Genomic DNA, 14,109 nt, shown 5'->3' on the forward strand with positions numbered 1-14,109 from the left:
TAGCGTAGAGAATAAAAGTAAAGCAACTTTAAATCAGAGCTGATTTGAATATTTGCATCTCTGCTCCCTGTCTCTTCAATTTGGGAATCTTTCACAGCCTGATAAGTGACTTTTCTTATAATTTCGTAAAGAATCTAAAAATTCGGGAATGAGGAGGACCATCTATTGTTTCTGTAGATCAAGGCACTCCCTGTTTTCTAGGTATGGAAGTACTCATGTACTCATGATCTCTTCCCTCAGGGAGCTTGCTTTCTCTTAAAAGTGCAGATTGCTACACAGCGATACTGTCTGTGTTTAAATAGTCTGAGATGTTAGTTCTTGTTTCTTAGCATTGTTCAAATTGTAGCTCTTCTGATGGTAATTGAATGGTCTCTTTGGAGAAATCAGGTAGGACTTTGGTAGAAGTTGGTACGAGTGCTATTTTTACACCTCTGAAAAGCTTTGATCAAGCTGTGTGTGTTGGCAGCACAGCTGTATAGTATTAAAAAGGTTATTCCGTTAAGCCCTCTTTGATTGTACTGGTTGATTAGTTCCTAGTGAAGCTTACTATTCTCTGCTTCCTCTGTGGAATTTTACGTGTCTTCAGTACATATGTGATTCTAGTTTTCTTAAAACTTCTTTTTACACTGAGATTTTTACTTTAATGCCAAGTAGGTAATTTTTTTATATGTAAAACTGTCATGGTTTAAACTCAACCAGCAACTAAAGATCACACAGCCACTCATGTGCTCTACCTCGCTCTTATTCCCCCCTGCCATGGGGTGGGCAGAAGGGGCAAAAAAAGTAAAATTTGTGGGTTGAGATAAGAACAGTGTAGTAATTGAAATAAAATAATAACAATAGTAAAGATTAGCAAAAAGGAGGATAACAAAGAGAGAGATAAACAAAACCCAGGAAAGACAAGTGATGCACAGTGCAATTGCTCACCATCCACTGACTGATGCCCACCTTGTCCTTCAGCAGCAGTCAGCCCCTTCTTACCTGCCCCACCCTGGTTTCTCTACTGGGCATGATGCTGTGTGGCATGGAATATCATTTAGCTAGTTTGGGTCAGCTGTCCTAGCCATGTGCTCTCCCAGCTTCTTGTGCACCTGCTTGCCAGCAGAGTCTGGAAAACTGAAAAATCCCTGACTTACAATAAGCACTTCTGAGCAACAATTCAAACATCAGTGTGTTACCAACATTGTTCTCATACTAAATCCAAAGCACAGCAGTGTACCAGCTGCTAGGAAGAAAATTAACTCTGTCCTAGCCAAAATCAGGACAAAACCATATATAACTAACACATATATGATACAGAAATAGAAAATTATTTGTAATATTTAGTTGATAACCTATTAGCTGGCAAAAAATCTGAATCCTAATTCTGCTGCCACTTTGAGTTCTTCTAAGGCTGAGGTGGTTTAACCCTGGTTATTTAACCAAGTCATTCTATCACTCCCTCTCCTAAACTGGACAGGGGAGAGAGAAACATAATAAAGGGCAAACATAACCAAAACCTGGCCATAAAACCCAATACAAAGGCTGACAAGTTTACCTCAAAAGCACAGAATTGTATTTAGTAATGTGGCTACTCAGTGATTACTGTCAAACTCTGACTGTGATTACTTTGACAGTGATTACTGTCAGAGGCCTGATTGATGCTGAGAAATAGGCCTATTAGTTCCAACAGCAATTTTTTTTCCATTATTTTGAATTAATTCAAGAAGTTTGTGTGTATATCTTCAGTCAAAAATGTGACTTTTGATCTTTCAGTATTTAATATAAGTATTCATTTTGCAGGAAGCTTTTTTTTCCTTGCTTTCTGGTAGTTGAGCTAAGCTGATCCTCACTCTTAAGAGTAGTAAGGTTTAAATATGGGGATTGTTGTAGATCATTTTTAGAAGGTACTTAACACCAGACTGCTTACTGGCACTTGAGTTTCTTACTTGATTTTTCTTCCCCAAATAAAACAGGCAGTAAGAATAAAACTGGATTGAGTTGCCATTCAGTTGTGGTGCAGAGCACTCTGCAGTATGACCAGGGAGGCACCTTTCATTAGAATATTTGATATATGGAAGCTTAGTGGAGCTGAGGACCTGCCCTGATATGCTGCTGTTTTGTTTCCTTGTACCCATTAAATTCTTGCTTGCAGGAAGTGTTAAATTACTATAAAAATTGTTCTGATCAATGACTGTGGATATTGCCTCTACATGCCTGTATGTGAAAGGAGTTTCCCTATCATAGGCCAGTGCTGGCAGGATGGTGTTAAATGTTAATTAACATGATCTATATTGCCTTAAGTATTCTTAGAGGTTTGATAAAAAGTATCCTGCTTCTGTAAAACCTGCAGACTCATACAAATGTCCTCATCTGTATACATAAAACTTTTTAAAATGTATCTATATTTACAAAACATGTCACAGAATGGCCATTTGTAAAACTAAGAGTTTTGTTAAGAATCAAATTTTATATAGTCTACAAAAATCTTACCATCCTCCAGAATGGCTCACATTCAAACATGTTAGTAAATTCTTTATTTTGTAAGCATATTAGTATTCAAACTAGAGGCCTGTACTGATTATTTGCAGTTGATTCTAGACCTAAATTGTGAACATATCTAGGAACGATAGTAAACAGAAAAAGGAAAACACTGTGCTAGCTCTACAAGGGAAAGATGCAAAAAACCTCTGCATTGATGGTTGGTCAGAGCATCACTGATGCATCCTGATGTTTCACTTGAGTACTTGACCAACTGCAAAGACCTCTTATAGTTGTCTCTGCAAGGATGCACAGGGGAGCAGAGCAGTTATCCAGTGCAGCCCCCGATGCTTTGGAAAAATTCTCATTGGCCACAAGTTGTTACTCAGATGTTCAAACAGGAGCAAGTCTCTTCAGCAGCTATTGGTTACTCACCTCAGGACATCTACTTAAATTAACCACGCTGTGGTATAGATGTCCATGACTGAACTTTGCATGCATTTCATGTCCTGCCATGGCTGCTGGTGCCATGTGATATCTTGCTCTAAGCTGCTTCTAGGACACAGTGGGAAACCTTCTGCCCTCTACTTGAAATACTGTGAGTTGACCAGAACTCAGACAAACTTGATCATTTTAACCATGCCTACTCTTGTCTTTAGCTGCCAGTCTTAACGTCTAGCACTCTCAAGATTGCTTTTTAAGCTTCTCCTTTTCCTCCCTGTCAGCATTCCCATTCACAACAGTGCAGTATCTGTTTAACATCCAAGATTCTCTGGCTCAAAATTCAGTAAAAAATGTGAAAAGAGATCTGGAAATAGTCACAGGCTCAAGGATCACCAGCTGCCAGGGTAGGGTGTTCTGGGGCACTAGTGATAAGGGACTGTCTTACTGGTTTCCTGGTCACTGTCCTCAATTAGGATGGTTGCTTATGTCTTGGGGCAGCCCATAAACAATCCTCTACTCAATCCCTTAACATCTTTGCTCTGGAGGTACCACATGCAAAGAACAGGCACATTTCAGCCCTAAGAAGCATGATAATGACTCTTTTGGATGACAGAGGACTGTTCAGAGGATGTGGCCTTTTATAAATAATACATATTTTGTATTACACTTCTCCGTATTCTCTACTTTGATGGATTTCTTCTTCTTAAACTTTTAATTAGTCATGATTTCAGGTAAGTAAATATTTGTAACTAAGCAGATGCTGTTTTATTGAAAAAACAGTAGGTGTATTTGATACATTCTTGATATGATATCTGTAATTCCTTTGCCTAGGTTAGAGTCAACACCTTTTAGTGTTAACAGCCAGTGAAGTAATCTTATCCCTTGTTTATCTTAATTGCTTATTTAGAGTTGCATCAAACATGCATGTAGTTCACTGTGTATAGCTGCTCTGGATCAAGAAAAGTAACAACTTAGTTCACAGCAGACAAAAGAGCTTCTATGCACTGCAATGTGTTCCTGTACAAAGGGAGAATTGCAGACACTGCCATGCAAAGAAATATAGTGGCTGCTATTTTTTTATGGTATTAGGATAGTTGGTGCTTTGTTCACTGCTCAGCTCTCAGTAGCCTTGAGAATTATGGAAGAGATGAAGGCTCAGAAATGGTGCTTATATTTGCTGATACGTGCACTGTTTAGCACAGTGTCTGAATGGTAGCTCCTACCTTTGAGACCCCTCGTACTGCTTAGGTGTCTGCTGAAAAGCAGAACACATGTTGATTATAAGCACGTGGTATCATCTAACCCAAGTATATATCCTGTCACACTTGGTAAGCATTTCCTCCTAAATATAAGACTGTACAAAATACCACTGTATTAAGTTCACAACATAGCAACATAGTGAGTCTTCTTGATGCACTTAGTTCGTCTTAACAGTTCTGCAGCTCCTTGGCTGATACAATTTCTCATTCAAGTAAATATCTTGTATGAATATTTTTTTCATCTTAAGACCTGAGAGCATCTATTTCAGCTAAATCTTCAGTTCATAACCATTTGCTTTCATCAAAGGCTCTTTGATAAGTTAGAGAACGAAGAATGTTAGTCATGACATCCTGGTCATCACCCAGAAAGCCAAATAAAAATTCTCTGTTCTAGTTTGCTTGGAAAAAAACAGCTTGGTCAGACTAGATGTTAAAGACAATTATATGTAAAAACAGAGGATGTTTGCATTGCAGTTCCTTTGACAAATGTATGTGTAGTTATCAAACCAACAAAATCATAGTCTTTCAAAGGCGCTGTGTTAGATGCAACTCAGGATAGGTTAATTTGGGATTTTTCAAAAAAAGGATTCTGAACCCTTCTTCCTGGAAATTCTACAGCAACCATTAGGATCTTACTCTGGCACAGTTGTTGCATTATTTCAGAGTTGCCTTGGATTGTCTTTCTATTCTCTTTCAGGAACAAACAGAATATCTTGGAAGAAATTTATTAATTTAAAGTCCCTACAAAGAAACTTGCTGCTTGTCTGTGTAGCTGAGAGAGAACTTACTTAAAAGATTTATCACATTAAACCAAAAGACCTTTCTCTGGCTTGTGTGAGCGAGTGTCCGTTTCTTAATCACATTCAAATAACTATGCAGCAGGATAGAAGTATGCTTTCAACAAATCTTACTTCACTAAAAGTGTTTTTTGTGCTCTGTAGTAACTGAAGTCCTGCAGCTGAGTGATGCTCTTCGAGATGACATCCTTCCTGAACTTGGTGTTCGATTTGAAGATCATGAAGGTACCCAAATATGTCTTGCAATTTTGTAGGTAGCCATTTTTAGAATCTTACTATTTTCGTAAGTGGGAAAAAGCCTATTAAGACTAAGCTGGAATAGCAAACTGAAAGACTGCAAAGCAATAGCATATCATATTTCTGATGGATGACTACATATTATAGAACTGTGTGTTAGAATGTATGTATAGAATACAAGAACATACATTGCAGTCTTTCTGTTCTTTTTGTATAGCACCTAAGTAATTTTTGAGTAGTTCCTTGGTTCTATTTGTGTCCAGCGTGCAAAAAGAAAACAGTTATCATAGGGTAAAGACATTTATCTTTGGCTATTCAAACATCGGAAACTCATTAATGTGTTTTTCCTTCTTTAGGACTTCCAACTGTGGTGAAATTAGTGGATAAGGAAACATTATTGAAAGAAAGAGAAGAAAAGAAAAAGGTTGTTATTTTTAAGCATTCTATATTTTTAAAATTTTAAGTAATGTATAAGCTATGGATTCTTTTACATTTCTTTGATAATGTATAAGAAAAATCTTGACAGAATAGCAACAAAGAAAATAACATAAGAGAATTGATACTAAATTGGGTATGTTCAGGAAAAGAATTTTTGGAACAGTAGCTTCTTGAAAATTTTGGATGGGACCCAACGAATACCTCTAAGGTTTTTTGTTTGTTTTATAAGATCTTCATATAATTAAGGGATGTTGAGTACTGCATGCGTGCTGTCTTATCTCTCTGGAAGAACAATACCAATGAGCAGCTAGTTCAGACTTCTTTTGTCTGTGCAAATTGTTGTCTGTACAAATTAAATTGACATTTCCATAGAACTAGACTGTATTTATCTGATATCTGAGAACAAAATGCACTGGCTAAATTTTAATTAATGTAGTATGGATAAGTGAGATATTCAGGGTGTGTGGGCAGGTACTGCTATATAAAGATTGGAATCTCCTTTTGGCACTTCCCAGTATTAATTTTTGACTTTATGACATTTAAAAGTAACAGTTTATATATCTGTCTTCATTTTTAACAAGGAATGAAATTCCATGATGACTAGACATGTGTGGAAGACTTTCTAACGTTTCTCCATCTCTGTAGATGTGTTTTAGAGAAGGGAGAAATTAAATATAGTTACAGCCAGTTCCAGATGTTTTAATCCAAAAGACATTTGAAGGCAGTTTGAATATAACTGCTAGGTGGAACCTGCAGCTAGAGTACCTTTTCCTTGGAAAAAGTATTCTGTTTGGTGCTGACAGAACGTTTGGAGAAGCGATAGGTCTCTCCTAAGCGGGAGCAAAATGAGATGTGTATCTTTTTAAAAGTTTTATAAATTGGCTAAATTTGGATAGTAGTTTCCCGAGGAACATCAAAGGATACAACTGCTTCTTGAGAAGCTAACGTCTTCACAGTTTGAGTCAAGAGCTTAAAATATCAGAGAAATATGGTCTTTTTTTAAAGTTGTTTGCAAAACATTTTTACCCCTGTCAAATGGCAGGACCATTTCTATTGCAGTCTCATAGATATTCTTTTACATGTGTATACTTTGCATGCAAAATGCATTCTGAACAGTTAAAACTCTTTTTTAACTAACTGTGAATAAAAGCAAATAAAATCCAAGTCTGACAGTGGGAAGTATCAGACAACCCTAATTACAAGGCATAGTGTTTTTGCTGCAGGTCACGCTGCCAATTCTGTCTGTAATTAGATAGCATGGGGAGCTAGCTGGCTCAGATTTGTAGAAAACAAGCAAATGAAATGGTTACCTTTTACTCATTAACATTGCCTTTCACAGATTGAAGAAGAGAAAAAAAGGAAGAAAGAAGAAGCAGCCAGGAAAAAACAACAGCAGGAAGTAAGTGTTCAGATCCTTTTAATCTGTTTTTTAAGAAAAGCGTTAGCAGCAATAGTCACATGCAGGAAAGATTACATTAGAACACAGGCTCTCTGCCCAACCTTAACTGTGCCTCCATTTATTGTTTTTTGTCCACAGTTTCCTTCTCAAGATGAGTTTGGCTTTCAGTTCAGATTCGAATTTTCAGCTTTTGTTACAGAGAAGCTGTTTTTGAAAACACAACTAGAAGCTGCAAAAGCTTCTGGGAAGAACTTATTTTGGTCTATTGACAGTATTACTTCCTTAATTGCCAAAGTAGTATCTTACATGTCCATTACAGAAGATTTTGCTGGTGTCAGTTATTATTGTCTTTCCCTTTCCAGTATCATGTGTGGAAACTTTTTTTTTTCACTTTAAGAATCTGTCTGAACCCTATGATTGAACTGAAATGTAGTGTTTTGTAAAAACACATTTAATCTCTACAGTTGGAATGGAGATAGCTCAAAAGTTTTAGGCTTTTGATGAGGGGTAGACAGCTAGAGGATATGAAGTCAGAATTAAAAAAAACGTGTTTGCTGTGCTGATGACTCTAACAGGACAGGAAATGCGTGACTGTGTTAAAAGAGCAAGTAAACTTTGAGAGACCACCATTTACAGAGAGAAAAACAGATAAATAGCATTTGTCATCCACAAATTTCAAGTGGATTTTTGCATTCCTTTGAAAAGGTGATTCCCTTGTGTTGGGCATAAATTACTTGGAAAGGATTCTGAGATGTGCTTGTTTACAGAAAAGTGAAAGTTCAGTTTATTTTCAATGCAATTACCTGCATCCTGATCCTGCTGCGACCTGCATAGAAACTTGTTCTTGTCAGCAGGAAAATGCTGATAAAGGTGATTCCCTTTGCAGCAAGTAATTGCTGAATATTCCTTACTCATAGCAACTATTCAACTTTGTGTACTAAGGAGTCAAAGGAGCAAAAATCAGATGTAGTTTTTGGGGTATGTAAGCAAGTTATTTTGAGTTCCTGCGGTTGTCTACAGATTTAAAACAGGTTTTCTTTCCCAGCTAAGAGTTATTGAGTTGTTCACTGAATGTTTCTTTTCACATCATAAACAATTATGAATTAAATGCTCTTTGATTTGCAACTTACAGTCCACTTTTCCTTTTGCATGTGACAAGCTGTCAGTAATTAACTGTGGTGTTAATGCCCATTTTATATTAACAGGCAGCAAAACTGGCAAAAATGAAGATTCCACCACATGAAATGTTTAAATTGGAACATGACAAATACTCCATGTTTGATGAAAACGTAAGAGACTTTTCTTCAGATAGGGAGTGGTTTTCCTGCCCCATTTGTACATAGCTAATTGTATATGTACATAGCTGATCTTGTTTCAAAACCTCAAGGGCAGCGCTATTAGTGTAGCAGGAGGGGGAAGGAGAGAAAGAAAAGGTAATATCTTAATTTTATTTCATATACCTTGCATTGTAGAGCAAAGTTCTCTGTTAGCCAACATTTTAAGGGTATTTTCATTGTACATTGGTCTCCTTCGGCTCTTCTCATTGCAGAGCAAAATACCCTGTAGATATTGTGAGTAGGAACACGGATGATGTTTGTTCATCTGTTACTCACTTGCAAGTACAGACTCTCCAACTCTGCCAGCACTTGTGTCTTTGAGAGAGGTCCCGTGCTTCCTTTTTAGTTCTGCCCACTGCTTTGCTCTCTCTTGGCAAAGGATCTCTGAAGGGGCTATATGGATAACTGTGCTCTTGATTGCTGCCTTTGAGGATAAAAAGTGTTACCTATTTCTTCAGTGCTTGATCAGGGATATTGATGCTGCTTCTGCCTGTCCTCTTCATTTGCACAAATTCAGGCCCTGGGAGCAAGATATCCCCACAAGCCAAGGAGAATGTCCATAGAAAGTTTGATCATACTTTCTGCTCTGAGAACATCGAAAAACCTCATACTGCTTTTATTTTAAGCCTTGGATTCTATATGTTAGTGTGATTGAAAGTGTATCTTAACCATCTGTTCAGAGATTAGTCATCGTTCTCTTAACTATAACAATCTAGAAGATAGTTGTTTAAGCTTCCCTTACATAGTACAGGTCAGAAAATAAATTCACCCTTTGGCCCTTCTTAACTGGGAAGGGGACATACAAAAATAGTCAAAGTTAGTTATCAGACTTCTTAAGTGACTAAAATTAAACAAGAGGCACCCCATTCTGATAGCCTCTCAGTATGACACTATCCCTGTATCTTATTAAAACACGATTCCATAAGGAGCAAAAGTAGTCCAAGAATTTATATTCTCTTGTTTCTTTTTGTTAATATTTCAGGGATTTCCCACCCATGATACAGAAGGCAAAGAACTCAGCAAAGGACAAATTAAGAAGCTAAAGAAACTTTATGAAACCCAAGAAAAGCTATACAAGGAGTATTTACAAATGGTTCAGAATGGAAGTGCAAATTGAAAACAACAGGACTTTTTTTTTTAGAAGGCGAGTGCTGTGTCACCATTGAAGAAGTGAGCATATACTGATGCTCAGATTGCTGTTTACACTTTCTATTATGTGCAAAGTAAATATCCTGTTTATGTGAATTAATAATGTCATCTGGAAAGTCAATTAAAAATACGTTCTTAAAGCCAACCTGAAGAAGTTTCTTCACAACAATAGTAACTGGTTGAATGGTTGCCAGTTCTATTTGGGAAGGTGCTGCTCAGTCAGCAAATCCACATAAGGATTCTTGTCAATAGACAATATCTGTCCAGGCTTTGGTTAATTTACTCTGCATGCTGATCTGTAAATAAAGACCCACTGGCCTTGCATTCTGGAATATATCATAGTCAGCAAAATTTACTACTAAATGGGAGCCAAGTAATTTGTCCCACAGTAAAAACAGTGTTTTCCAGATGACTTTAGTATCTTACATAAGCAGGAAAAGTGGGTAGTTCCACTATGATACTTACTCTAGCTGCTGTTAATAAAAACTATCATAAATATACCCAGAACACTTTCCATAGTAGAAGCTAACAGTCCCTTTGTGGCAAAAGGGAACAGACAGATCATCCTCTTTGCTCAACCTACAGTTGCTGTCGAGCAGGTAAGTATAAGGCAAATGCACCTGCATTGAAACAAGTGGGTGGAAAGACAGGAAGGGCTAATGGCAGAGAGTGGTGCATTCTTGGAGCTCTTTCTCCAAGGAAATGGGAATGCTGCCAGAGTACCTGATTATTCAAAATACTCAGTACCTAATTACCTGTTCAGAGCCATGGGGAATCCACAGAGTGTTTCTAACTGAGATACAGTTTGTAGATCGGTTTTCAGTTAGGAAATACAGCTATACCTTGCTTATTATTCAAGGTTGATGTTTTTAATGTGACAATTTGACCTTGAGTTAATAATATTTCTGATGTACTATGGCCACATTATGTCTGCAAGGACAGGTATCTGTTGCCTAATAATGCATTTCACTGGCAGTAGCTACTCAAAGAACTAAAGTTCATGAAATCCTAAAAAGTATCTCACCTTCACAGCTTCATATAACAGCTGTCTGATGTGCAGAATTACATTCATCAAGGACTCTTAAGCCTCAGGGTGACTTGCAGAAGGTCGCACTCTTGCAGCAGGACACCTTTGTTCTCTCAACTCTTAGGTTCATGCTATAACCATTAGGCTATGTTCCTTTCCTTCATTAAGAATGAAAACATCTTTGCTTTGTATTTATATTTCTCCTTCTGAGGAACAAACATATTTGGAGTAACAAAAGGTCCTAGCAATTTGGGGTTTTTTTGGTTTGTCTGTATTTGTGTTTGAAAACTTACATGATGTTGAGGTCAGTAAAGTACATGCATCTTGTATGCAGAAAATAAAATCTGTTGTAAAGTACAAGTTGTATGTGACCTTTGTATAGTGGGAAGAATACAGAGTGAATCTCTATTCCACAACGATCCTTTTTGCAATGTGGTTTACAGAGCTTTTCCTGTAGCTTGCTATTACTAATGTAATTAATTTTGGTATTTATTCTGTGAGTTTGTCATTACTGTATGAATGCATCTTCAAACTGCACAGTACTACTTCAAATGGGCAGCCACAGCCATGAGGGCAACTTCTCCACCCTTTAGTCTTTGAACAGAAGAGCATCAGTTCCATTTTTACATTGTTGTAGATTCTAAACCCCTTCAATCTTACAGGCTGATCTTTTTTTTTTTTTTCCCCAGCATGCTCCCCAAGATACATGCACTCAGGACATCCATGAAGGGATGGCATGTGCCTAGGCTGCTTCTGAAGTTGGCAACATAATGTCAAGTAGTGACAGTAATTCGCTTTCAGAAACTCTTTTCTGGTGATCTGAGTTAGCACTTGCTGGAAGCTAGTTAGTATATAACTAAGGAGAAAATGCTGTTAATCCATTTCTGTCCTGGGTTGTAGTTTATGCCATCTCTGTTCTTTCACCTCCTGCTATGCTATTAGTAGAACGTCATCCAACTCCATGATTCATCTACTACATCAGTGCAGAAGAATTTTTATTTCTTTTTTTAAAAAGCCTTTTTCCCTTCCTTAATGCTTCTGGGACAACTTTTTTTTTACATAGATCTTAGAATGTTTTTAAGCTTGTGTTCTCCAAAGTTTGTCGTCCGGATTTTCCATCTGCTTCCCACATGCACCCACTGCTTCCTCCCTCCCTCCCAACTTTTTTTAAATTCATAGTTGGTCATGTCAGACAAGTGTCTCTGCTGTATTTAGTGCTGTAGTCTACTTACACAATTATTTAGTTTATGCTTCCCATTTCTGTGTTTCCTCTGATTGTCAATTTGCTTTACACAAGAGATTATTTGAAAGAATCCTTATCCGAAACATCAGTGCTGCTAAAGTCACCTTCTGCTACAGCATAACAGTATTCCTATCTTTCTCTTTGCACACATCTGAAAGCCTCCAAAAATCAATGGGATAGGTAGCATAAGGATCCTCTCCAGGCTCACTTTGTGTCTTGGCTGATCATTGTTCTTCCACACAGCTATTTATTCCCCACTGCTTGTTACATGCATTCCCCAAGTTGCCTTTTTTAAGCAAGCTTGTCACTTGACTTCTCCAGCAGTAAAGCTCTCAAAACTCTCCCATACTTGGAACTTTTCTTCCCATACTTGAGTGAGCCTTCCAGTTGCAATTTTGCTAACTGTTTCAGCAGTCCTTGGAAATCAGCATTATCAACAAGGAAAATATCTGCTTCATGAAGTGGCTGTGAGATATTTGAGAAGCCTAAGTATTTTCTATTTTTAAAAAAGCACATAAATTGGTAACTCCTCCTGTAAAGAAACTGATAAAGTACTTTTAACTTTGTACACAAACAGAAAGTTAATTCATTCTCTCCAAATAAAATTCACAGTTTTTCCTATATCTTGAGTCCTTGTTTTCCAAAAGCAGCAGGAAAAATAAAAACAATGACCTTGGCTCAGAGTAATAGTTTGCCTATAGTCCCAGTGAGGGAAAACTTGCCAGCAGGCAGAGTGCTGCAGCCAGGCTGGCACACACACTGTTGCAGATGACTTTTTGGGGAAGGTGTGCCAATTGATCTGCGTTGTCACTGAATCCCACAGCACAACACCTCTTCGCTGGCAATCCATCAAGTGGCACTTGCTCAGTGAAAGTGATCTGGCAACCATAAGCGAGTGTAACAGCAATAGTCTGCATTCAGTGTCTGGGTCCCCTGTCTGTCTGAGCAAGAAAAAGGCAGAGGACAGACTCCACAGTAGTTTTTTATTATCATTATTTTGAAATGTGGATCTATGCATACACATACTCTGGGAAACCAGTTGGGAAGGTGATTTTCTAAGCATTATGAAAATCCCTATAGCAAAAGCTTGGAATTTTAAGATATTTTAATTTTCTGGAACACAGACCTCCTTGGTCTGTACAACATGGAGCTTTTTATTTCTTGTCTATCAAAGAATTTATTCAGAGATAGCAAGGTAAGGTAAAACTGTGGTGTTCCTGTTTTTAATTGCACCCTTGGCTGAAGGCCAAACGTGGCAGCAGCAAATGCTGTTTCTGTCTTTTGCTTAGAGTGTGCCTTTCAGCCTTTCTAACGTGAATATTCACATTAACATCGAATGCTGTTCCACTAAAGAGAACAAGTTCCTCCATCACTCGGTTTGTTTAGATACTGGCAGAAAAAATTGTTCAGTCTGGTCTTGTTGCCACCAATCTTTTCAAACACTTTAATTAGTGCCTAATTACATTTATGATACTCTCTTTGACCTCTTTATCCTAATGTTTGTATGTGCTGTCTGTTGTTCCAGGAAACCACTGATGCATTTTAAGTGCAAATAAGCAAATCCGTGCCACATACAGTACATGTCTTTGGTTTCCTTTTCAACATTTTAAGCTAAGTTTAAACATTTTCAGTTGGTGATAGCAGTTGTGCCAACTTTAGCTCCCTCTTTAATTACACCATTTCCACCACAGAAATACGGAAAGGAATTTTTATGATTTCACTGGGCAATTTCTGTACAGGACACTGTACCACATGCATACTACTTAATATGTCTTCTGAGACAGAAAAAAACTAATTAAGAAGCACATTAGCTATTTAGTACCAAGACTCTACTTAGCAATGATCAAAGGTCTTCCTTCCCCTCCGGAAAACGTCATTGACAAACTCTTATCTCTCAAATTAGGCTGTGAATGTCTGGCATTTCACTCAGAGCAGTTTCCAATAATATCCATCCAAGGGCAGAAGATGCAGACATTTTAATGCCAGTTGCAGATCTCAGCCCAAGCTTTCTCCCTAATGTCTAGTGCATCTCTTTGGCAGCTCTGCCATAATCTCTTCTCTCCCTTTTGGTTCTCCAAGCCTCCTGTATGCTAGGCTTGGTGTTTCAAGTCAAGCCAGGGTGATTCAGCAAATATCTTTTTGCAGCTCTCTGCAGGGCAGAAACACCTGACAGCAAGATGACTCCACAGATTGTGCCTTATGCACATTCCTAAAGTCTACCACTGTGTTTGCTATGAGACAGCAGTCAGCAGAAATCCCTCATTGATTGTGGGAGATTAGCACCTTTGGAGAGGGGCACTAAAAACCCAAGGATGCAAA

The 14,109-nt window shown here is 37.8% G+C and overlaps 1 protein-coding gene across 2 annotated transcripts in view; it reads left to right on the forward strand.

Annotated features, from left to right (window-relative positions):
* The window catches only part of CARS1 (cysteinyl-tRNA synthetase 1), a 36,021-nt gene extending 25,114 nt beyond the window's left edge, over positions 1 to 10,907 (forward strand). For both annotated transcript variants that reach the window (XM_061999728.1, XM_061999727.1), the window contains 5 exons: positions 5,105 to 5,185; positions 5,554 to 5,621; positions 6,975 to 7,034; positions 8,240 to 8,323; positions 9,354 to 10,907. In XM_061999728.1, the coding sequence (XP_061855712.1) occupies positions 5,105 to 5,185; positions 5,554 to 5,621; positions 6,975 to 7,034; positions 8,240 to 8,323; positions 9,354 to 9,488 (428 nt within the window). In that variant the 3' untranslated portion in view covers positions 9,489 to 10,907. The remainder of the gene's footprint in view (positions 1 to 5,104; positions 5,186 to 5,553; positions 5,622 to 6,974; positions 7,035 to 8,239; positions 8,324 to 9,353) is intronic.
* The last annotated feature ends 3,202 nt before the right edge of the window (positions 10,908 to 14,109 follow it).

This window comes from Colius striatus, chromosome 7 (assembly GCF_028858725.1).
Source record: "Colius striatus isolate bColStr4 chromosome 7, bColStr4.1.hap1, whole genome shotgun sequence".
Lineage (NCBI taxonomy): Eukaryota > Metazoa > Chordata > Aves > Coliiformes > Coliidae > Colius > Colius striatus.